Here is a 26,472-nt window from a genome sequence, read left to right as displayed (position 1 = left end):
CATCAGTCCTTACAATGAATATTCAGGACTGATTTCCTTTAGGATGAACTGGTTGGATCTCCTTGCAGTCCAAGGGACTCTCAAGAGTCTTCTCCAACACCACAGTTCAAAAGCATCAGTTCTTTCGTGCTCAGCCTTCTTTATGGTCTAATTCTCACATCCATACATGACTACTGGAAAAACCATAGCTTTGACTATATGGATGTTGGCAAAGTGATGTCCCTGCTTTTTAATACATTATCTAGGTTTGTCATAGCTTTCCTTTCAAGGAACAAGCATCTCTTAATTTCATGGCTGCAGTTACCATCTGCAGTGATTTTGGAGCCCAAGAAAATCTGTCACTGTTTCCACTTTTCCCCCTTCTATTTGCCATGAAGTAATGGGACCAGATGCCATGATCTTAGCTTTTTGAATGTTGAGTTTTAAGTCAGCTTTTTCACTCAGTGTTGTTGCTCATGTGTTAAAATGTTAAAGTGGCTGGTCCAGGGACAATGTTGCATAAGAAATTTCACCCAAATTTGTGCCACAAGCAAAATATTTTGCTCATGGGTTTTGTAGGGATAAAGAATTAAGACAAGACACAAGCGTGGCCAACTTTTCTCAGTTCCACAATTTTTGTGGCCCTCTCAGCAAGGAAGACTCAACAGCTAGCAGCTGGAACAATCTGGATATTCATTCCTTCATATCTGGTGCCTGGGCTGGAGTGTTTGGAAGCCTGGGCTCAGCTGGGACTGGAGTGCCTATGTGTGACTTTTCCCTATGGCCTTGGCATCCCCAGAGCCTGGCAGTCTCAGGGTAGTCAGACTTATTACATGGCATAGGGTTCCAAAGGTGAGTGTTGCAGTGATTGATCAAGGTGGAAGCTGCATGGTCTTTTATGAAAGCCTTGTAAGTTACATAGAATCACTGCTGTACTCTGTTAGTTTCAAACAACAAATCCACCCAGGATCAAAGAGACAGGTTGTGGACCCTATCTCTTAGTGGAAGGAGTGTCAAGAAATGTGCAGCCATTAAAAAGAAACACTGCTAAAGTTATAAGTCTTTTAATATATCCCCCCCAAAAATTGTGATAGATGCATTTCTATGTAGTTGCTTGAAATCCTACGAATTTCATGTCATGCATTTTATAACATTATTCTGAGAAGGATTCAAGGACTTTCTCAGATGTCAAAAGGAGTGCTCAGACATAGAAGGGGCTCAGACTTCTTCCCTGGGGTGCAGTTTCTTCCCTGGTTTGTTTGTCAGGGCAGGACTTTAAAAAAAAAATTTATTTGACTACGCTGGGTCTTAGTTGTGGCATGTGGGATCTATAACCAGGGATGGAACCCTGGTCCCCTCCATTGGGAGTGCAGAGTCTTAGCCAGTGGACCACCAGGGAAGTCCCCAGGACTCATCTGCCTTGGACCCAGCAGTGTTTAGAAATTGGTCTGTGATCTTTTTTTTTTTTTTTGGTCTAATTTCCTTCTTTTTTTTCACACCTCAATAGAGATTAGGAGGTTCTTTTCCAGCCCTGTTCTTCTGTCTTGGATACATTTGAAGGCAAGCTTCCTTCTAAGCTAGTCTTTGGACTCATTTTTCTTGTTTTGTCAAATGGCATTTTCATCCTCATATTATGTTACATGTTTTCTTCTTTGACCATTCATCACTTTAAAAGTACATTTAGTTTCTTGAGTTTTCACTTTCTTATTTTTCTTCTGTCATGTCTAGCTCACAGAGCAACCATCAACCAAAAAGAATAACTTGAGAGATGTGGAGAAATACTTTCTTTGCACTTATCACCAAATGATGTTGATTTTCACTTATTGAGCATTAGGCACAGGCCTGGGAGGCCAATGGCCTCATTTAAATCCCAAATCCAGTCTTAATACCTGTCTGACCTTGAACCTATCAGTGAACCTCTCTGTGGCTTTAATTCATCGTGGGGGAAACGGTAGCATCCAGAGGTTGCTGACTGCCAGGTTTACAGTAACGACCCAGGAGAAGTGCCTGGCCTTCATCTGTTCCTTTACTGCTCCAACCTTTATCCTGTTCATTGAAGAATGCTGTTATGAACACTTCCTGGAGATGTGGCTGGCATTTTATTCTCCATACAGTTTACAGAAAAGCTCCTTCACATTTTCAGTTTTTTCCCCCTGCTTTCTGTCATTCCTAAACCACTTCACTCAACCTGGTGTAATCGTTTTTTTTTTTTTTTTTACTATTTATTTATTTGACTGTGTCGGATCCTAGCTGTGGCATGCACGATCTTCATTGCGTCATGAGGGATCTTTCACTGAAGTGCACAGACTCTCCAGTAGTGGCACACGGGCTCCAGAGTGTGTGGGCTCAGTAGTTGTCACAGGTGGGCTTAGTTGCTCCACGGCCTGTGGGATCTTAGTTCCCTGACCTGAGATTGAACCCATGTCCCCTGCATTGCAAAGCTGATTCTTAACCACTGGACCACCAGGAAAGTCCCTGGTGTGATCTTAATTGTGTGTGTTTGCACAGATTCAGTTTTGGCTTATGTGTCGCTTCCAAGCCTGATGCCCACCCCTGACTTCTACCAGTGGAGTTCCTCAAGACCTACTTCCAAGTTGATCCGTAGAGTCTCCTACCCACCTCCGCCCACCAACAGTAACTTTATTGCTTAAACATTTCATGGTGGACATCTCTTCCTGAATTTGTATTAAATTATATTGGGTTATTGTTCTCTGTGTATCTGTGCTGTGCTATATTTCATGGAGGAAGGTAGGCCTGGTAAGAATTTGCCTTTTGCTCCTGAAGGAGGCTCATGAGTTGCTGTTGAACAGAGGGCAGAGACTGGACAGTTGTTACTTACATTTTCCCCTCAGAAGGCCAAGGCTGAACCTTTTCAAGGAAATCTTGGTTTTTTATTCTTTTGGGTTGGAATTTTGGATGCATCTTTCTAGAGGTTAAAGAGGTAAGTCTAAGCTTTCAACATTCACCCTGAGAAAGCCCTGGGAAGTGACTTGAACCAAGTTTGGAGCAGCAAAACTGGATAGTAGGAAAGTAAATATAACAGAGAAGGGAAAGAGAAAAGACCCTCCGAAATCAAGGCAAAAGAGGTAGTTAAGAATCTGCCTGCCAATGCAGGGGACACTGGTTCTATCCCCAATCTGGGAAGATTCCACATTCCTTGGAGCAGCAAAGCTCATGAGCCACAACTACTGAGCCCTCTTGCCTAGAGCTAATACTGCATAACAAGAGAAGCCACCACAAGGAGAAGCCAAGCACCACAAGGAAGACACAGCGCAGCCAAAAATAAGTAAATGCATAAAAGAAATCAAGGCCAAAGTTCCAAAGTGTCTCTTTCTCCATGTAATTGCTAGAATGTGGATTACCTTCTCCCTTCCCCCTTCTCTCGCCCCAAAAGACAAGAGGCCACAGATTGCAATGCCAGTGAGGGACAGAGGAGCTCTGGGCATGAGAATTTTATCCCTCATTCAAATGCACACCCAGATACATGTGTGTCACCTCCTGATGTTACCCCACGGGATAAGTGCTTCTCCAGACCTAGCTATATTGGGGTTGAGACATCCAGTCTGTGTGGTACCTGATGGAACGGAGGGTGTTGCCTGCCACCCTGTGGCTGCAGGTGATACAACAGAGGTGTGGGCAGCTGTCTGATTCCTAGTCTTGCCTCTGGACTTGAGTTCCCACATGTGTGGATTTAAGCACTGTTTTTCTGAGGAGAGGATGCTGCTCATTTTCTTCATCTCCTCTTGCGGAGCTGTTTCCTGTGTTTATTGAATCTTCATATGTACCCTCACTTGCTAATGTTATCCATACTGCCTTCTGTCTATGTATAGGATGGGAAAGGCTCCACACTTGACTCTGGTTTTTCATCCAATGTTAACTCCTGAATATACCCTCCAGGGGTATATGTTGTCTTCCTTCCACAACTAGCATGATCTTCGTGTATCCACCTCTCCAAGGACTATTTCTTTAAAGTGATTTTGTGCACGAACTCCACATTCTTCCTGTCTTCTGCATCCCCATAAGCACCTCCCCCTGCCCTCATCTATTTGCTTCTTCCCTCTCTCATATCCTATTTTGTTGGTTTTCTGATCTGAAAGTTGACCGCTAGCGTCTTGGTTTTCTGCCTTAATTTCTAAGTCATAGATTACTTTCGGGCTAAAAAGTTTACCTCTAACCACTGTTTCAGTCATCATCATTCATTGGAAATTAAATTTGTAATAATTTGACTCATCAGTGATTTTTTTTAGTATTTATTTATTTGGCTGCATCAGATCTTAGTTGCGGCATGATGGATCTTTCATTGCAGTGCTAGGACTCTGGTTGTTCCACTCGGGCTCAATAGTTTCAGCACTCTGGCTTAGTTGCTCCATGCCATGTGCGATCTTAGTTCCCTGACCAGGGATCAAACTGGCATTACAAGGTGGATTCTTAGCCAGGGGACAACCAGGGAAGTCCTTCATCAGTGATTTAGACTAGCCCTTCCTCCCCAGTTCTGGAGTTTTGTTCTTCCCTTTTGTGATCATTTTTATCCAAACTTTTGACCTTACTGAAAGTAGAACTTAAGTTTTTGCCTTTTTTAATTGGCACTGAGGTAACCTCATTCCACAGGTTTCAATCTGAAGTATTTCACTATTGTTTCTTCCAATGATTTTGTAGATTGCAGGTCAGTTTCTCATCTGACTCATCAGTAACAGGGTAGTTTGTATAGCTTTTCGTTTCAAAGAATATTTTTTCACTTTTTCCCTTTTTAACTGACTTTTATCTGATGTTAATTTTAACCTGTTATGTTCCCTAAATAGGCATAACTAGAATTTTTTCCCATTGTTTATAATTTAAAGGGATTTTCATATCTCTGAGCCTCAGAACCCAGAGAGGAGTGTGGGAAATAGAATTCCTCAAAGCATAGAGATTAAATCTCAAAGCTCTGAGATTTATTAAGTAAACTCAGGTCCAGAGTTAAAGGGTTTTGTACCCCCAATTCCAATGTGTGGGGATTTTTTTCCCTCCACATATCCAAGCCATTCTGAGACACCAGATAAATATCCTACAAGTCAACTCAATTCTGACACTGTCTACCCAGAGATAGCGTCAGATTCCACAGGTTATGGGCTCAGTCCTACAAGACTGTTCCCCACTCCCTCCACCCAAGATACCAGTCATAAGTCCAGGTTTTCACCTGGGCTTCTAACCAACAGGCTATAGATTGGAGGCCCCGAAGGCCCCCTCGTTTAATTTGTTGGAATGGCAAAGAGAATGTCATTTTACTTACTAGAGAACCAGTTTATCATAAAAGATTACAACTCAGTAAAAGCCAGATGGAAGAGATGCATAGGCCAATTTATGGGGAAGGGGTGCAGAGCTTTCATGTTCTCAGAACACGTGCTTCTCCTGAATCTCTACCAACTGGAAACCCCATCCTTTGCGGATTTTGTTGTTATTGTTTAGTCACTAAGTCATGTCTGATTCTCTTGAGACTCATGGACTGTAGCCCGCCTGGCACCTCTGTCCATGGGATTTCCCAGGCAAGAATACTGGCGTGGGTTGCCATTTCCTTCTCCAGTGGGTCTTCCCAACCCAGGGATCGAACCCAGGTTTCCTGCATTGCGGGCAGATGCTTTACCATCTGAGCCACCAGGGAAGCCCTTATAAGGATCTGGATTATCTCAGGATCCCACCTCCACAGCTCCCCTTCCCCTTCTAGCCCTTCTCTGACATTTTTCAGTCCCTCCATTTCATTTGTGCTCCTCTCTGTGCCACGCCTAACTTTGAGGCCCCTGGAGTTCTTTTACAAGCATTCTACATTTATCGACATGAAATCCTTGGGGAGGGCTGTCAAGAACTGGAATAGGGTGCTGGGCTGATCCTCCATTCTGAATTCCTATGCACTGGGGGAGGCTGATATTAACATGCAAGCCTTGTTTTTTTACTTCTTCAGACAAAGGGATACTGAAGAAGATTCTGAAGTAGAGTGTTAAGATTTAAGAGTAATCTTTGAATATTTGCACCATGATGGTCTAGGAAGTCCCTTTAGGGTGGTACTTTGAGTGGAATGGTTATTAGGAAATTGTGGATGTTAAGGAAGTCAGGAAAGAAACAATTTAGGGTAAGAAGGGTAGAGCAGAGTGACCCTAAATTCTAAGACTCACTGTTCTGGAGTGTGTCCTAAAGGACTGGCTACTTAATGCCCAGAAGTCAAGCCCTCACCTCTGCTCAAAACTATAGGCCAGTAGGTGCTAATGAAGTTCACTGAGCGTCAGCTCTATTTATGCCTTTCCTTAATGTGGGAATTTTGAGTACAGAATTTAAGGAAGCACCAAAACCAGTCAGTAAACAAGACAAATATTTTACTGTGTTATCTTAAAAATGATGATGAACAAAATCCACCCGCCCCTCCCCTCCAACTATGATGAACAAAACTGTCAAACTATGCCTCCTCTTCACCCCTCTCCCCCTCACCATCACTACCACCACCACCAGCTCGGAAGTTTCCTCCGAGCGGTATCTGTCCCAGGGATTTCTGGATCGAGCTCTTTGCCCAAATTCAGACTCTTCACTTCTCAAAATCTCGGGCACACTAGACCAGAGCCACTCCCACTGCCATTCTGTGAGCTGGCCCAAACCAATCCTGCTCTCTCCAAAAACAGCCCTGTCTATAGCGGCGCACCCTCCCACCGCCGGGGCCGCAAAGCCGGTGTAGCTCCTATCTGAGAGTCCCAATAGAGTATCACCCCGCAGCCCTATCCCCCAAGTACTTTACTCCGAGCCGCTCCCACACCCACTCGGCTCAGGCCCAGCCCGTGACTACCCTGGTTTCAGCTCCAGGAAGCGGACACCGGCAGAAGCTTGAGTGGGGGAACTTAGATCCCACCGCTGAAGCGCGCACAGTCTGGCCACCCGGCTGCAGGATCGTCTTTGCTAGAATCCTCGGGCGTGTCCAAGCCCGTGTGTAGATCTCATTGACCCTCAGCGGAGGAACTTGTGAACCCCGCAGTCCGGGCACCTTAACAATGGTCTCCTAACGTTGGCTGTGTATGAAGAGGTGCAAACGGCCGTGGCACCTTACTTGGGAGAAACTTACGCCTCCCTCTTCTCTATCCCAAGACTACACTCCTGAGAACCCTCAGCGGCCACTTCCGCCGTCCCTTCCGCTCGCCCCTTAGCGTGTGGAATTGACGTAGCAGGAACATTTCCGGTTGGTGGATTCCGCCCATTAGGTTTGTTGGTGGCGACTGGACCTTGCCATTCAGGTATTTCCTACACTTCTGCTCTTGGTTCCCGAGCTTCATCCTCAGGATTGGCAGCGTGCACTCCGAGTTCCGTGAGTTCCCTACAGTCACGGCCTCGTCCATTCAGGACGTTTCTCTGCTTCTCACTGTTTTACTCACGAGGGCACAGGCAGCGTCTGAACTCGGGAGCTCTCATGTAGGCACCTCAAGACCATCCATTTTCCTTTCATTCCCACTCACGGGGATAGAGACAAACCCTTACTCTGCTGCTGGGGGACATGGGTTTCACTGTCTGGCCAGAGCTTGGGGCTGAACTTGAGGGGCTCGGTCACCCTCGGCCCTTTCTCCAGGGCGCTGGATGGGAATGGGTTTGTGCTGGTGATTTCTGTGACACTCCCAACCCTCAGTAGTGAGCCTCTGGAGCAGACCCAGCCTGCACATGGGAAGGGTTTTCCAACTAGACATGCTCTCATTTCTTTTCACATCCTCAGATTTGCCTTCTGAGATTTGCCCTTCTTAGGGAGAGCACTCAGGAGATCAGGAAAATGACCACGGAGCTCCTGAAAGCCAAAAAAGAGGTGAGAATATGTGTAAAATTGCATCTTGGCTGCCGAGAGAATGAATACATTCCATTTTCTTGCGTTGGAGGCTGCTTTATTGGTAGTTGGGCAAAGCTCACTTTCCTGGTCCTGGAGGAGTGGCTTATTAATACGAGGAGTCCCTCAACATTTTCTGCCCCATGCATGCTTCAGTCATTTTCTAATTAAGTTAATTGTGAACAGCTCACATGGGGCATAAATACAAATACAGGGACGTCCAGGCTTAATTGTGCAGTGATAAGGATGCTTTTGAACTGTGGTGTTGGAGAAGACTCTTGAGAATCCCTTGGACTGCAAGGAGATCCAACCAGTCCATTCTAAAGGAGATCAGCCCTGGGTGTTCTTTGGAAGGAATGATGCTAAAGCTGAAACTGCAGTACTTTGGCCACCTCATGTGAAGAGTTGACTCATTGGAAAAGACTCTGATGCTGGGAGGGATTGGGGGCAGGAGGAAAAGGGGACGACAGAGGATGAGATGGCTGGATGGCATCACCGACTCGATGGACATGAGTTTGAGTGAACTCTGGGAGTTGGTGATGGACAGGGAGGCCTTGTGTGCCGCGATTCATGGGGTCGCAAAGAGTCGGACACGACTGAGTGACTGAACTGAACTGAACCGAAGGATGAAAGGCAGGGACAACATAGTAGTCTGTGGCCTGAAGTGGCTAAGGAGGACTTCTAGGAGTAGGGCTGTCTGAACAACCCCTGAGAATCTGTTAAATTGAAGAGTTGGTGAAGACATACCAGTGGGAAGGGCAGGCATCATGGTTAGTCTAAGGCTGGGCCACTAAGCACACTGCCCTTAACACAGTGTGGGAAGATTGTATTTTAGGTTGATTTTAAAATATGTACTGATGAAAATACAGACTAGCCACCCATACTTGGAACAGAGAGGAGTTTGCTATGGTCTGACCTGAATTTAACATTTGCGAGCATTTTCAGCATCTGGCAGTAGGGAGATTTCACCAAAAATTCTGGATTGCTTGCCTCTCTGAGAATAAACTGCACTGTATTCTGGTGTAGGGGAATTTGAGCTGAATGGTGTCTGCATCATTTGAACAGGTCCTGCAGAGTCTGTACTTTCCCTAGTATCTTCCATACTTAAGTTGAAACTATTGACAGCTAACATTTGCCTGTCTCTCTCATATTCATTACCTACTTGGCCCCTGAAGGATTTTCATTTTCCACCTTTGGGTCTGGGTGGCCAGGTTGAGTGCCCTGCTGAGGAGTGTAGACTTTGAGTAGATGGGTTTTGAAGGATGTTGAGAAGGAATTTGATGTAGGAAATCAGAGATATAGGCATATAGGAACTGAAGGGGAAACTGTCTAACCCCAGAGAATAGTGACTGTGATGACTTAGACTAAATTGAATGTGACTAACACTTATTGAGCACCAACACAGTTGCCAGACTGCTTTACTGTCATTTTTGATATGCACTAACTTGGTTTTTTCAGATCTGCCTTCACTGTCTTGATTTATTCTTAATCTTGGTCTCCGTAGTAAAGATTTACAATTTCCTGGGCATTCTCAGAACAACTTTGAGAGTTCTGTGTTTCTCATTTTTAAAATAGTTTATTCATTTGAAAAGTGTCAGTACCAAGAATGCATAAAAAATCTGGGGGCATTTCCAAAGGTAACATTGAATCTTTTATGTGTACTTTCTTCACCACTCACAGTGTTAATAGGGAAGCATTCTGGTTTTTCTGGAAAAAGCCAGAAATTTGTATGAGCTGACTTTTTCCTTTTCCTGCCCTTAAGACTTAAAAAAAAAAAAAAAAAAGCATTATGAAGACTTGATCAAAGTGGACAAGCATTTGAATGGATAAGTGGTTTAGGATGAAACCTCTGTTCCTAAAGGAGTACCTGGCACACATGATATGTTTGGTGCATGACCTTAAATAAATTAATTTGAAGAAACTAAGTCACAAGGGAGTTTCTGTTGTTTTTTTCATATGTTATTTGGGACATATCATTAACCACATTTCAGGGGGGTTGGGAGGAATTCCAGGTATTCTAACACGCATGACATCTGAATTCCACAAAACAACTTAAGAAAATCCACAGTAGGATGTTAATTATCACCACCTGAGAGGATAAATTAGCCTTTGTAACAAATGAGTTGGATTGATAGGCACATGATGTTACTAATTCTTAGCATTTTCTCAGTTGATTCTGTTGAACAAATTTGCTGAGTGTATACTGTTTACAGAAACTAGATAGACTACATTCAGTGACGGATAAAATACAGCCTGCACTCCTATGAGTCTTTCATTTTATTTTTAGTTTTTTTATGTTGGGATTTGGTTTAATTTTACACATACACACCCATGGGGCTTCCCAGGTGGCACAGTGATAAAAGAATCCACCTGCCAACGCAGAAGACAGGAGACGTGGATTTATTTCCTGGGTTGGGAAGATCTCCTGGAGAAGGAAATGGCAGCTCACTCCAGTATTCTTGCCTGGAAAATTCCATGGACAGGAGAGCCTGGCAAGATATAGTCCATGGAATTGCAAAGAGTTGGATGGGACTGAGTGACCAAGCATACATGCACACACACATCCCTTCATATATACATTTTGACAAATCTTAATGACAAGATCCTATTGTTTTAAAGCTACTGATGGTGTATCTACTCAGACCCATTTTCTTTCTTTCTTTTTTTAAGGTTTATTTATTTTTGGCTGCACTGGTTCTTCATTACTGCGAGAACTTTCTCTGCTTGCAGTGAGCGGGGCTGTTCTTTCTTGCGATAGATGGGCTTCTCATTACAGTGGCTTCTCGTTGCAGAGCACAGGCTCTAGGGTGCATAGGCTTTGGAGTTGTGGTGCATGGGCTTAGTTGCCACTCGGCATGTGGGATCTTCCCGGAGCAGGAATCGAACCTGTGTCCCTTGGATTGGGAGGCAGATCCTTAACCACTGGACCACCAGGGAAAACCACAGACCCATTTTCTAATAGGTGAAGGAACAGCCAGAATTTATCCAACTGAAAGTGATTTCTGTTATAGTGCTTTGAATGAATGATCCTATTGACTGTTTCCCAATTGAGGGGAACATTTAACTTGTTCCCAGTGTTTATTGCAGATAATACTTCTGTGATCAACTTTGTGCATGAGATTCTTTTATAGATTGGTATTTACCCTCAAAAATATGACAAGGTGAAGAGAAATAAATGTTTTAAAGCAGTGACCACTCATGGCAGTTGGAGCTTTCTAACCCTGCCTGTTCCAAAACATTTGATCTTATCAATTATCTCTTCTTTGTTTGAGATTCCCTTTTCCCATCACGTTTTGCTTTACATGTTGCACTTTTTTGGTTTTTGTTACACTGTGCAGTGTTACATTCCCAGGATAGACCTGCTAGTATAGATCTTTTTCTTCTCTCATGTGAGTGTTCACCATAATGTCCCGATTTGTTTCCCCGTGTTCATATGTTCCTTTGTTACTCATTGCATCTGTAATCCTCATTCGCCTTGAACATTAAAGTTTTATCAGTTTTCTGTTCAGAAGACTTCCTTTGGTGTGTCACAACAGTGTCTTAGATATTCAGGGCAGTCGTCACTTCAAATGTATTCTGTTTCTGACATCATGTTCTAATTATTCATTCTGAAAGCATGTTTTATTGACACCAAAGTGGAATATTCATATACATCTTTAATTTAGATAAATTCACTTTTTAGGCGCTTGGCTGGAAAAAGAGAGAAAAATAACTTTTAAGTCATTCAGGTGAATCTATCCTTTATCACCTAATGACTTTATGCCTGAAAGTGAGTGAGAAATGGGAAGACTAAATCTGTTGCTCTCTAAATCTGCCTCCTTGATCCAGGAAATCCTGCCTGTCCTTTAAGATCTTATTGCCCTCTCATGAAATTGTCTCTGATCTCTCTATCCTACAGTGACCTCTTTCTCTTGAGATTCCTCTGACGTGGTGATTCACAACCATGACTGATCTTAGGAGCTCTTAAAAGTATAAAAGTCGTATCCCTAAAGAGTCTGATTTTATTGATTTGCAGTGGGACCATGCTTGGGGCACTGGATATTACAATCAGTTGTTCAGCCACTCAGTTGTGTCTGACTCTTTGCAACCCCGTGGACTGCATGCAGCACACCAGGCTTCTCTGTCCTTCACTATCTCCCAGAGTTTGCTTAAACTCATGTCCATTGTGTTGATGATGCCATCCAACCATCTCATCCTCTGTCGTCCCTTTTTCCTCCTGCCCTCAATCTTTCCCGGCATCAGGATCTTTTGCAATGAGTCAGCTCTTTGGATCAGAGGCCAAAGTATTGGTGCTTCAGCTTCAGCATCAGTTATTCCAATGCATATTCAGGGTTGATTTCCTTTAGGATTGACTGGTTTGATCTGCTTGCTGTCCAAGGGACTCTCAAGAATCTTTTCCAGGACCTCCCTGGTGGTCCAGTGATTAAGAATCTGCCTGCCAACGCAGGGGACATAGGTTTGATCCCTAGTCTGGGAAGATTCCACATGCCTGAGCACCACAGCTACAGAAGTCTGAGTGTCTAGAGCCCGTGCTCTGCAGCAAGAGAAGCCACCTCAATGAAAAACCTGTGTACTGCAAAGAATAGCCCCCACTCGCTGCAAGTAGAGAAACCCTGTGTGCAGCAACGAAGACCCAGTGCAGCTATAAATAAGTAAATAAAAATTTAACAACAACAACAACAAAAAGTCTTCTCCAGCACCACAATTCAAAAGCATCAATTCTTTGGCGCTCAGCCTTCTTTATGGTCCATCTCTCACATCTATACATGACTACTGGAAAAACCATAACTTCCCGTAAGATGTTACAAAAAAACTTCAACCAACTTTTTGGCCAACCCAGTACTTCCATTCCTCAGGCTTGGGGAGAGTGAGTGGCAGAGTGAGGGAGGGGGAAGGACTGAGCCCTGCCGTGAAGTATGCATAGCGCTGGGTCATTCACCCTTGCCCTGGAGGCTGAGCTGCTTCCTGTAGAATGTTAATGCATAGACCAAATAGTCTCTCACATTCTTCAAAGTCAGCAAGAAGATTATAATTTTACTTTAATTCTTTGTGTGTGATGTCCTCCTCCTCTTCCTGCCTGCATTCAAAACTCCCATTGTGAAAGAACTTTTGTTTTGCTTTTATCCCCCGTAGCAGCAAGCCTAGCATGCTGACAGTGATAGGTGCACAACGATGCTGGCTGGACGGAGATGGGAGAATAATGGTCTCTGAATTCTTGGCACCAAGGACATGTAGGGGAGGAGAAAAAGTCTTTTTCATTGGGTATAAATTAGACAAAAGACATTTTTGTGAGAAAAACAATCGGGAATTTATTGATATGTGCATCATGCATACACGTGGGAGTACTCAGTGATGGGTAACTCAGAAGGGGTGGTTAGGACTTGAGCTTATATAGCATCTTAACAAAATAACGATAACTTTTTAGAGATGTGACAAGACGAAGGAAAAGGACTTTGAATTTCTAGAGCAGCAATTGTGGGAAGGTATAATAAATATATGGGGGAGCTAATGGAAGAAAAGGGCCGGTTAGTAAACGTTTGCTGTGTAGATTCCTCTGGTGGGCTCTGTGGGCCGATAAGGGTCCAGAGTTGTCTCTGATGATTAATTTCTGTCCTTGGTAAAATTGGGAAAAGGGACACCTTTACAAATTAATGTTATGCTTTTAGGCAGATGGGAAAGGTCAGAGAGCTTTTCTTCTGTCTGCTTATTAATTGCCTTCAGCTCAAAATAATTGTTTTATACCAAAGTGGCATATCTGGGACTGGTGTATTCTGTTACCCTTTATTCATTATCCATAGTAAAATCCCATGGACAGAGGGGCCTGATGGGCTACTGTCCATAGGGTCACAAAGAGTTGGACACGACTGAAGCAACTTAGCGCAGCATGTAATGAAGTCTAGAAATCTTCTCCACCTCCTCAGAGATGCCTTTTGTTCCCTCATCCTGCAGTGTGGACTGGGTGGACTCCTGGATGAACAGGGGTGTGTTTTGTATTAAAAGGCATTCGTGGCATTACGAGATGTGGCTGTTGGCTTCACCCAGGAGGAGTGGAAATTGTTGAGCCCTGCTGAGAGAATCCTGCACACGGAGGTGATGCTGGAGACTTACAGCCACTTGGTCTCACTAGGTAAGAATGGCTTTCCCTTAGCACTTAAAATCTGGCCTTCAGAATATTTTCTATAATCATGAAGAAAGGCTACTCGCAATGCAGCTTTGTCTTAGGGTTGAGCTTAAAAACAATAATTTACCTTTGTCCTCATGGTATATCTGGATTCAGTAGAGTTGAAAACAGAGATTTATTCATATTATGTATGCCACTCTGCATTTTCAGGTCTCTTTCCCAAGTCAGGGGCTTTTTTTCTTTTTTTAAATTTTATCTTGCCCCAAACCTAGCAGATTTTTCATCTAGTAAGTATTGATAGGCTCTTTCTCTGATTGGAGTTTCCTTTTAGTACTCAACCCTTCGACTGCAGAGAGTTTACTATTCATGGGCCCTTTGTCCCACCCTCTTGGTTCTCCCCCACCCCCCTGCCATTTCGGCTGGGTTCTAGACTGGCCCCCTTAAATGCATAACCAGAAGTCTCTTTGTTTTCTTTCCTTATGAGCAGACATTCTGTTTTCCAAACTGGAACTCATTTGTCAGCTGGAACAAGGGGAAGAGCCCTGGATAAAGGAGAGGCAACGTTCACTGGGCCTGTGTCCAGGTGAGTGAGACTGGGTAGTTGGGACCGTCCACAGCATGGCAGGTAGGGAAGGAGGAGGTACTTTTAGGTACTGAGAGGTAGAGCTTTTCTAGGCCTCTTGGCCCTGGTAAGGCTGCCTGGCATGACCTCCCTTCCAGAATATCATCTTCAGGTAAGGGAGGGGGACTTCTCTGGCTTCTTTGTCTCTTTGCTCCACCAGAAGGCCTGCCTTCCTCTCACTCAGCTTGTTTTCTGCAGGGGACACTTGTGACCAATTCAGTTTGCTGCCATTTTCAGAAAAGGGCTTCATCCTATTTACTTTTTTCATCTTCTCTATTTATTTTGTAGTTTAAATATTCACCTGTAGTTTATGTTATTTTTTTCTAGGCTGCCACATAACATTGAGTAGAGTTTCATGTGCTGTCCTTGTTGGTTATCCATTTTGAATAGAACAGTGTGTACACAACCATCCCATACTCACTAACTGTCCCTTCCCACCAGCAACCGTAAGTTCATTTTCTAAGTCTGTGAGTCTCTTTCTGTTTTGTAAGTAAGTTCATTTGTATCAGGAAATTACAAAAATTCTGCAAAAATAGTACAAAAAACACCTTTATATCCTCTACACACACATATTACATATTATCCTTTACAGACACACGGCATATGTATTACTACAAAATGGCATCATAAAATCACTTACTATTTCACCCAATTTGCTTTATCATTGGCATATGTGTCTCTTCTGAGCGTGCTCTCCCTTCTCCCCCCACCATATGTATGTGTATATATTTATATATATCTTCATGTATATATATTTGGGTATGCAGGTTACATGTGGATGTGTGTTAAAAGATTTTCTAAGAATGGTGATATTTTCATGTAACCATGGTGTAGTTATCGATTTAAGTCTGTGGCTTGTCCTTTCATTCTGTTAATGGTGTCCTTTCAAGCATAACTTGATGCTTCATGATGATGATGTTCAGTTTTAAATTTTGATGATGTTCAGTTTAACTATTTTTTAAATTAATTGTGCTTTTGGTGGTATAACTAAGAAGTTTGCTTAACTCAGGGACACATACATTTTTTTTTTTTTCCCTTTGGTTTCTTCTAGAAGTTTTATACTCTTGGCTTTTACACTTAAGCGTGTGATCCACTTTTAGTTGATTTTATTTTTTGGTCATACTGCGTGGCTTGTGATATTTTAGTTAGCACTGAGAGCTCAGAGTCTAACCACTGGACCACCAGGGAATTCCCTGTCTAATTGTTTCTATTGTTGAGAATAGAATACTGAAATTTCTAATATTATTGTTGAATTATCGAATTCTTTTTTTTAGTTCTGTAAGTTTTTCTTTCATGTATTTTGGGGCTCTTTTAAATTGTGTATACCTTTATAATTGTTAAATCATTCTGATTTATTGCCCTTTTGTCTTTATGAAGTGTCCATCTTTTTCTCTAGCAATAATCCTTGTCTTGAAACCTACTTTGTCTATCATTAATATAGTAGCCATTCTAGTTCTCTGGTGATTATTGTTTGCATGGTATATCTTTTTTCATCCTATACTTTTAACCTACTTGTGTTTTTTGGATCCAAAATGTGTCCCATGTTAATAACACATTGTTTGATGTTGCTTTTTTAATCTAGTGGGATAACCTCTGCCTTTCCTTTGGAGTGTTCAATTTGCTCATATTTAATATAATGATTAATATGGCTAAATCTGCCATTTTGCTATTTTAAAAAATATGTCTCAGGTCTATTTTTATACCCCCTTTTATGGCATATGATTTTTTTAAAAATTTAAGTGTACTATTTTAATTCTACTCTTGATTTTAAATTTGTTTTGGAGTTATTTTCTTTTTTATTTTTTTATAAATTTATTCATTTTAATTGGAGGCTAATTACTTTACAATATTGTAGTGGTTTTGCCATACATTGACATTAATCAGCCATGGGTGTACATGTGTTCCCCATCCTGAACCCCTCTCCCACCTCCCTCCCCATCCCATCCCTCTGGGTCATCCCACTGCACTAGCCCTGAGTACCCTGTCCTATGCATCGAACCTGGACTGCCGATCTGTTTCACATATGATAATATACATGTTTCAATGCCATTCTGGAGTTATTTTCTTAATGCTGCTCTAGGAAATAAAATATACACATTAGTTTATCCTAATCTACTTATAATTAATACTAATTTAGTTCCAATAAAATATTTATATATATATATTCTAAAGCCCACAATATAGTATTATATTTATTGCCTTTATAATAGTCTTATGTGTTTTAGAGAAATTAAGAGAATAATATATATGCATTGTCTTTTATATTTACCCAGAGATATTTAATAGTTTCAGTGGTCCTCATTTCTTCTTGTGGATTCGACTTAGTATCAGTATATCTGGTGTCAATTTCTTTTCAGCCTGAAGGATTTATTAAGTATTTCTTATAAGGCATGTCTGCTGGCAGCAGATATTCTGAGTACTTGTTAATCCTTATATCAGTTTCATTTTTCAAGGATAGGTTTGTGAGAGTTCTTCATTGATAGCAGTCTTTCATTTTTTATTTCAGCACCTTAAATATGTTATTCCACTGCCTTCTGGTCTCCATTGTCTCTGATGAGAAGTTGTTGTTGTTCACTCTCTAAATCATGTCCAACTCTTAGTGACCCCATGGGCTGTAGTATGCCAGGCTTCTCTGTCCTTCACTATCTCCCTGAGTTTGCTCAAACTCATGTCCTTGGAGTCAGTGATGCCATCCAACCATCTCATCTTCTGTTGCCCTCTTCTCCTTTTGCCCTCAATCTTTCCCAGCATCAGGGTCTTTTCCAGTGAGTCAGCTCTTCACATCAGGTAACCAAAGATGAGAAGTTAACACTAATCATATTGTTTTTCCTCTTGTACATGTTGGGTCATTTTTCTTTTGCTGCTTTCAAGATTTTCCTTTTGTCTTGTTTTCTCTGATGGCCAACATTTTGGCTATGATGTATCTAGCTAGGGCTGTCTTTATGTTTATTTTGGGGTTTGTTGAGCTTCTTAGATATGTAGATGAATGTTTCTCATTCAATTTGGAACTTTTTAAGCTATAATTTCTTCAGATATTTTTTCTGCTCTTTTCTCTCTGTCTTCACCCTCTTGAGTTACCATTACACATAGGTTTGGTTTGCTTGATGGTGTCTTACAGGTTTCTGGAAATCCTTGTTTTTCTTCAGCCTTTCTTTAACTCTTCTCTTCAGTTTTTAGGTGATTTCTATTGATTTATCTTCGGGTTCACTGGTTCTGTTTCAAAGCCAAATATGCTGTTGTATCTCTCTAGTAACTTTGTAATTTTAATTATTTTACTTTTTAATTTCAGAATTTCCTTTTGTTTCTTATTAATAGTTTCTATTCTTGGGACTTCCCTGGTGGTCCAGTGGTTAAGACTGCGTGTTTCCAGTGCAAGGAGCATTGGGTTTGATCTCTGATCTGGGAACTAAGATCTCGTCTGCTGCATGATGAAGCCAAAAAAAAAAATGTTCTTATTCTTTATTGACATTCTCCATTTTAAGTTATAATACTCATCTTTAATTTTTCACATATTGTTTTCTTTAGTTCTTTGAATATATTAATAATATCAGCTTTGAAGACTTTTTTTCTCCCTAAATCAGTTTTCTATTGGCTGCAATTTTTTTTCTTAACTATGTCACTCTTTCCTGTTTCTTTGAAAACTGGATATAATAGATATTATATTGTAGCCATACAAAAAACAGATTGCAGGCTGGATTTGGTCCACTGATCAAGTTTACTGTAAAAATGTGATGCATAAAGTGAAATGCAAAATAGATCTTGGGAAGGATGGCTGAGTGGGAGACAGCTTATGATGTAAACATATTATGAATGACCAGTGGGCAAAGCAGAATGGCCAAGGTAGCCCTATCTATGACTAAAAACATTCTTTGTTTAGCAGGATCAAAGCTAGAAATTTAGCCTTGTCTCACCTGTCCTTTGGCATTCTCTTGCCAGCAAGCCTTCATCCAGCATGTGTGGTTCAGTCATCTCCCTTAGTTATTCTCAAGCTTAGGTGTAGGAAATCATCTCCATTCAGGGAAACACTGTTCAGAAGATCACAGACAGCAGCAGGAGCAACTCTTTGATCAAATCTGCTCGAGCCGCCAAGCAGAAATTCAAGAGAGAGAAGAAGATTCCAAGCTTTTGTTCAGGAGAATAAGCAAAAGCAGCACTTCAAAGGCAATCTCCAGCCCCCCAGAAGAACAGCCAGTGACATCCAAGGAAGACAACACAGTGGTGGATATAGGGCCCAACCTGGCCCAGAGGACAGACCTCGAGGAAACAGACAAAATATTACGTGGTTTAGAAATCTCAAGATTTGGAGCAATCAAATATGGAAAGTTTGGCCTAGCTTTATCAAGGAGTCAAACCAGCTCAGCCTCCAGAAGACACACACAAGAGAGACCGCTTACATGTACACTGAGCGGGGACAAAACTTCAGCAGTACGTCAGTCCTCGTCAAAAACCAAAGGACACATTCTAGGCCAAAGCCTTATGTATGCACAGAATGTGGACGAGGCTTTACCTGCAAGTCAAACCACATCACACACCAGAGGATACACTCTGGGGAGAAACCATATATGTGCAAGGAGTGTGGACGAGGCTTTACTTGGAAATCAAACCTCTTCACGCATCAGAGGACACACTCAGGGCTCAAGCCTTATGTGTGCAAGGAGTGTGGCCAGAGCTTTAGCCTGAAGTCAAATCTTGTCACATACCAGAGGGCGCATTCTGGGTAGAGGCCTTACATTTGCAAGGAGTGTGGGCATGGCTTTCACCAGCTTTCACACCTCAACAGACATAAGAGGACACACTCAGGAGAGAAGCCTTATGTTTGCAGGGAGTGTGAGCAAGGCTTTAGCCAGAAGTCACACCTCATTTGACGCTTAAGGACACACACAGGAGAGAAACCTTATGTGTGCACAGAATGTGGGCATCATTTTAGCTGGAAATCAAACCTCAAGACACACCAGAGGACACACTCAGGGGTTAAACCTTACATGTGCCTGGAGTGTGGGCAGCGCTTTAGTCTGAAGTCAAACCTCAACAAACACCAGAGGTCACACACAGGGGAGAAGACATTTGTATGCAGGGAATGTGGGAGAGCCTTTACTCTGAAGTCAACCCTCATCACACACCAGAGGACACATTCAGAGGAGAAGCCATTTGTATGCAGGGAGTGCAGGCGAGACTTTAATGATAAGTCTACTCTTGTCTCACACCAGAGAACACATTCAGGGGAAAAGCCTTTCATATGTAGGGAGTGTGGTAGAAGGTTTAGCCAGAAGCCAAACCTGTTAGGCACAAGAGGGCACACTCAGGGGATAGCCCCTTTGTGTGCAGGGAGTATGGACAAGAGTTTTATGATAAGCTAACTTTCATTACACACCAGAGGACACACTCAGGGGGGGAACCTCATGTGTGCAAGGAGTGTGGGCAAGGCTTTAGCCGGCAGTCACACCTCATTAGACATCATAGGATACATTCAGGAGAGAAGCCTTAACATTTTTAGTAAGTGTGGGCGAAGCTTTAGTTGGAAATCAAACCTCATCAGACATCAGAGGACACATTCAGGAGAGAAACTTTGTGTGTACAAGCAGTGAAACCTTTAGCCAGTAGTCACACTGCACGAGACAATGGAAGTCCCATCCAGGGCTGTAGCTTCAGTAATAAGTCAGCCATTGGCTAACACTAAAACAGAGACATCTATGTGTGATGGGAGTGTTCATGAGACTAATGATAAGGGTCAGTATCTCCATTCCACCTGAAGAAGAATTGTTGCTGGCCTGTTTTCAGGGGCTCTGGTTTTCCCTACTGGGGATGGTAGATTTTGGAAGGTCTCTCAAGGTCTCTCTCTTGATGAAGAGAGTACTTAAGTAGGTTGAAATTAGAGAATTGATATGATTCCAATATACTTCCCAAGTATACTTGAACACTTCTTCCACAGTATCCTGGATGTTGTAACAGCAGTTTTAGAGCCCATCTCTTGATGTCTGTTTGACCTGAGAACAAGAGACAGAAACCATGGCTGATTTAATGCTGGTTCCACAGAGCATGACCCAGCAGAGTCAGCTTCAGTTAAAGTTTGGAATGTGGTCAGCTCATGGGGATAAGAGATAATGCATGGGTAGAGGGTTTTATTATACAAAGGGCTGACAGGTAAGAAAGATTGTAAGTATCCTAGCTCTAAGTTTGGGAAGAGTTATCCATTTTTGGAAATACAATATCTTTGCTTGCTTCCTGGGACTCTCTGGTTTCCAGGTTGAATCCATACTGTAGATACTTTTGTTGACTGAGTCTATGTAGACTGGAAATGTATTATGTAGTGTTATAAAGAAAATATGCACACATATACAGAAATGTAAAATGCAATTATTTTCTATTCTTTTTGAGTTACAATATCCCAGTAGTAATTATTTGGTTTAAATTTTTCCAGCCATTGTAAAATATACTACTTTTTTGGTTGCGAATAGTCTCTTTTTGGAAATGGCAGTGTCCCACAAATTTACTTAGAATCTTGTCCCAAGGCCCAGTTTTTTTTTTTTCATGAAACTTGACTAAATGATTGTGAATTATGTTTTCTAAGGATAGGAAAATATAGGAATTGTATTACAACTTATTTTCTTGATTTGTGTACAGGTATTTAGAATAGATCTGAAAGCCGTAGAAAAACAAAGTATATGGGTAGTTAGAAAATGGTGAAGCAGGATTTCAAGTGCAGTACTCAGTGCTTGGCTTTCAGTTTTGTTGTTGTTCAGTCATTCACTTGTGTCCAACTCTTTGCAACCCCATGGACTGCAGCACACCAGGCTCCTCTGTCCATGGGATTTTCCAGGCAAAGTACTGGAGTGGGGTGCCATTGCTTTCTCCGAGGCCTTCAGAGAAGGCCTCTCATAAGATCTAAGCCTCTAAGCCTCTAAGAGGCTTAGAACCTCTCGTAAGAGACAAGAGTTAAGACAGGTAACCTGAGGTGTCTGCCTGGGCCTAGCATTAAAATCTGTGCAAATCTGGAAACTGATTAGGAGATAAAACACCACATGGTATTCAGATATGGGAATCCTCAGTCTTGTTTTTGCATTTTTTTTTTTTTCAATCTCTGTCTGGACTAGCTATTCACTACTGCCCCATATTTCATAACCTGAGGTGATTTAAAACAGATGTTTAAAACAGACAGAAAAATTGCCCCAGAGCAACCACTACCCATCCTGCCAACCTTCTGGTAAGTAGGAGACTACACTGCAGAAAATTGTGAAGAAAAGATGATAAACAGTATGAAACAATGAATATTGCTTCAAATCTGTAAGTCTGTTATAGTCATCATGGACATGTTCCATTTCAAAAGGACTGGCAGTAAATGTTAATGGAACTGTTTCATTTAATTCAATTTTGACTTCTTATTATGGATCATTGGTTCCCTAAGTGTGATCAGAGGACCCTTTCAAGTGATCTGCATGGTCAAAACACATTTCATTATAACACTAAGACATTACTTGCTTTTTGCTGAAATTTGTACTGATGGTGCAAAATCAGTCAGCAATCGTGGGTAAAACTGCTGGGCTCTTAGCATGAATCAAAGCAGTGACACCAAACTGTTGTTCAGTCGCTCGGTTGTGTCAAACTGTGAGCCCATGGACTGCAGCAAACGGCACTACTAGCATTATTGTATTTTTTAACCACCCCTATTGGTGGTAAAAAATGCAAGTTCCACTTAAGAATGTTCTCCATAAAATAGTAGAATTTTGTTAAATCTTGACCTTTGAGTACAGCAGTTTAAAATTATAATTTAAATTTTGAGATAACTAACGCACAGTTGCAAGAAATTATATCGGGAAATCTCATGTATTCTTTACTCAGTTTACTCTAATGGTAATATCTTATAAAATTATACTATCATATCACAGCCATGATACTAAAACTGGTATGTATACATCTTTTAAATATTTTGTGTGATGAAAAGAGAAATACATGTAAAGTCCTTCTAGGTGAAGTATGAAGCTGTTTCAAGGAGATGCACTCGTATGATTGTCTAATTTGTGAGCTGAATCAGCCACCTTTTTATGGACACCAATTTTATTTGAAAGATCAGCTGACAAGTTTTGGATAAGGTGACTCAGATTTGGATGTTTGGTAGACACTTTGTCAAAAATGAAGTGATTTTTTTAAAAAACTGCCAGCGAAGAAAACTGATGGTAATTTCTGTTAATTTGACTTTCAAACAAAGGATCAGAATATTGAAAAACAAGTTACCTGCCACCATGAACTTGACAGTTTCCCAGTACTTAGCCCTTTGTGATAAGATTGGTGATGATATTAATGAGCATGATTTTATAATACCATATAATGAAATATGATGATGGAAGATCTGCCTAATTCGTTGAACCAGTATTTTGCAAACAATTAGTACATAATGCTGCAAAATCATCTGTGGGTATATTAAAGTATAAGATAGACCTGGATTTTAACAAGATAAAAGCAGGATTCCATGATTTTTGTTGAAGTATCAAAGGACAATGTTGTGATAATTACCTGAAAAGAGTATTAAAACACTCCCATTTTCTTACTATGTATCTACATGAGGCCAGATTTTATTTATGTCAACACATTAAATGCAGGAACACATATAAAATACCAAGTATATTCTATTAAATTGAATATTAAAGATTTGCAAACACATAAAAAAAGTCACCCTTTTTTTTTATGATGGAAACTGTTCAAACCCAAGTGAAAGTCAAACACTTTATTCTTCACCTTTAAGTGTGTTGTTTCTAGATATTTGTGGTCTATAACCCATACTGAAAATACTGTACACACACCAGAAAAAAGTTATGTGTTATAATACCAAACATTTTATTAACATCTGTGCTTTATATAATTTAAAATAGGCATAGGAGAAACAAATGCAGAAAAATGCTTACCATCCACTGACAGATGTAAACCTACAATTTGAGATATGCTGCTCTGTCTAGACAGAACACTGAAATGTGGGGCATATTCATTTCTAGAACTAAATGATATGATTACTTAATGGCTAGGCTTGTGGCTATGTCTGTTTAACTATTCTTGGCAATCATTTTTTTCTGTTTTTTTAATCAAAGAAGCAGCTTTATGCTTTTAATGATTTCTTCAATGTGTCTTTTTTATATTTGTTAATTTCTGTTAATATTTACTAATCTCAAGCTTTCTTTTTTATTGTATTGCATTTTCAATCTTATTCAATCATAATCTGGTTTATTTATTGCCTTTTTACTGTCCTGAAAGTTCATTTCTAAGTGGCATATAGTTTTCATTTTTTATTTTCTTTTATATAAGAATTACTATTTCAGAGTACTTACAAGTGGCTAGATGGACATACTCATTTTTACAATATCCTAGTATTCAGCTTTTTATCTTATAGAATTGTAATCAATGTATTTTGTGATTTCTTCCATTTTAGTTCATAAAGTGTAGTTTTGAATGTGATTAAGCTTGAATCTTAAAGTATTTAATGTGAATGTATATATATCTATTTTAATAATATGCCAAGATTAACACAGACTTGTAAAATTTTATATTTTCTATATAGTTATTTTATTCTCCTTTTGTCTTGTATTAATGATCTGTTTTTATTTTTATTTATTAATTCATATTATATGTTTGAGGGACTTCCCAGGCGGTGCTAGTGGTAAAGAACCTGCCTACTAGTGTAGGAGATTAAGAGACACGGGTTTGATCCCTGGGTTGGGAAAATCCCCTGGAGAAGGGCATGGCAATCCACTCCAGTACCCAAGCAGTATTCTTGCCTGGAGAATCCCATGGACAGAGGAGCCTGATGGGCTACAGTCCATGGGGGCACAAAGAGTCAAACACAACTGAGCGACAAACACTTTGAACTCTTTCACTGGGGCTTCAGCTATTAGAGGACTCTTTCTGGGGAGGGGATTGGAGAGGATCTCCAGAGATGTGTTTTTATTTCAAGAACTTCTCTTTACTTCCACATATACCAAGATCTTGACTTGGGTGCACCTTCCAGGTTTGTTTTTTTTTTTTTTTTTTTAACTTTCACTGACAAAGACTCTCCTTGACCAAACTTTAATCAGACTCCTCAGAACCCTCTTCTCAACTAGGCTTCAACCTTTGGGCTTCAGTGTTTGTCTTTGCATCACCCAGTTTTAGCAAGAATTCTGTCAAGTCAGTTTAGCTCATGTTCTTGATATCTGATCACTCATCACTCTGGCCTTCCCTCAGCAAGAATCCTATTAGTCAGCCTAGAAAGAATTCCCCCCTACCCCTTTATGTCTCCTCTTTATAATTTCCATAAACTGACCACCCCCCAACCCTAACTTGCTCCTTGTCTATAAATCCTCTCTTGCTATATTTGGAATTGAGCCAGTTCTGTACTGAAGTCTCTTTTCTCCTATGGCAATAGTTCCTGAATTAAAAAAAAAAAAAAAAACAGGCCCCTTCAAGTATCACTCAGTTCTTATTTTCTTTAACATCACTCACAGGTTCACATTCTTGGCCTCTTGACTGTGGATAGTTTTCTTAAAGCTGGGCCCTAAATAAAGTTGTCAAGGTTTGTCATAGCTTTCCTTCCAAAGAGCAAGAGTCTTTTAATTTCATGGCTTCAGTTACTGTCCACAGTGATACTGGAGCTTTGACAAACCTAGACAGCATATTAAAAAGCAGAGACATCACTTTGCCAACAAAGGTCTGTATAATCAAAGCTGTGGTTTTTCCAGTAGTCATGTTTGGATGTGAGTTGGACTATAAAGAAGGCTGAGTGCCAAAGAATTGATGCTTTCAAATTGTGCTGAGGAAGACTCTTGAGAATCTCTTGGACTGCAAGGAGATCAAATCATTCAATCCTAAAGGAAATCAACCCTGAATATTCATGGGAAGGACTGATGCTGAAGCTGAAGCTCGACTACTTTAGCCATGTGATGCAAAGAGCCAACTCATTAGAAAAGACCCTGATGCTGGGAAAGACTGAAGGCAAAAGGAGAAGAGGGCAGCAGAGGATGAGATGGTTAGACAGCATCACCAACTTAATGTACATGAATTTGAGCAAATAGTGGGAGATGGTGAAGGACAGGGAAGCCTGGCATGCTGTAGTCCATGAGGTCACAAAGAGTTGGACATGATTTAGTGACTGAACAACACCAAAACAACAACAAATTAAAGTTGTAAAGTGAAAAGTTAGGAACAGTAATAAAAGAAACCCCAGAGATGCTGGCTACAATAATATAAATGGCTTTGATACAAGTGAGCATCTTCTTACAACTGAAATATAATTACTCTTGTGCCTGCCATCACATTAGCGGCAAGTAGAGAAGGGATATGGGCTTCCCAGGTGGCACAGTGGTAAAGAATTTGCCTGCCAATGCAGAAGACGCCAGCGTCTCAGCTTCCATCCCTGGCTTGGGGAGATTCCCTGGAGTAGGAAATGGCAGCCCAATCCAGTATTCTTGCCTGGAAAATGCCATGGACAGAGGAGACTGGTGGGGTACAGTCAGTCCATGTGGTCGCAAAGAGTCTGACACGACTGAGTGACTGAACGGGTGCGCGTGTACGGGCGCGCGTACACACACACACACTCACTCACACACACACACACAATATAAAAATAAGGATAATACTGACCCCGCCCTGGCTGGGGTGAGATGTTGGGCAGGGAAGACAGAACAGTTGGACCTGGAGACAGACAGACAGACACACATACACAGGACACACAGACTACTCTCCCACAGACTCAACTCTAAAGCCCAGAAACAAAGCTCCACCGCCAATTATGAGAAAACCTCCGCGGATCTCTGGGCTAAGAACACAGTTACAGAAACGTCATGCCCAAAGTCAGCCACAGTCCCTTACACATCCACAATCACTTTCCCATTCTTGGCAGATCCACAATCTCACACAATGACCCACAATCACGGGGCATGATTTAAAATACACAAGCTGACTACACTG

General features: G+C 41.3%; 1 protein-coding gene across 1 annotated transcript; it reads left to right on the top strand.

The window, feature by feature from the left end:
• The first annotated feature begins 7,188 nt into the window (after positions 1–7,188).
• Positions 7,189–26,075, top strand: LOC102273002 (zinc finger protein 875). The gene is given in 8 exon segments (XM_070387849.1): positions 7,189–7,401; positions 7,697–7,783; positions 13,802–13,928; positions 14,410–14,505; positions 18,425–18,868; positions 18,871–19,821; positions 19,824–20,026; positions 20,028–26,075. Coding segments are annotated over 7 exon segments (1,956 nt in total). The 5' UTR covers positions 7,189–7,401; positions 7,697–7,750; the 3' UTR covers positions 20,130–26,075.
• The last annotated feature ends 397 nt before the right edge of the window (positions 26,076–26,472 follow it).

Source organism: Bos mutus, chromosome 18, assembly GCF_027580195.1.
Source record: "Bos mutus isolate GX-2022 chromosome 18, NWIPB_WYAK_1.1, whole genome shotgun sequence".
NCBI classification, from domain to species: Eukaryota; Metazoa; Chordata; class Mammalia; order Artiodactyla; family Bovidae; genus Bos; species Bos mutus.
Note: the sequence above shows the minus strand (reverse complement) of the source record. Positions and strands in the feature narration are given on the sequence as shown.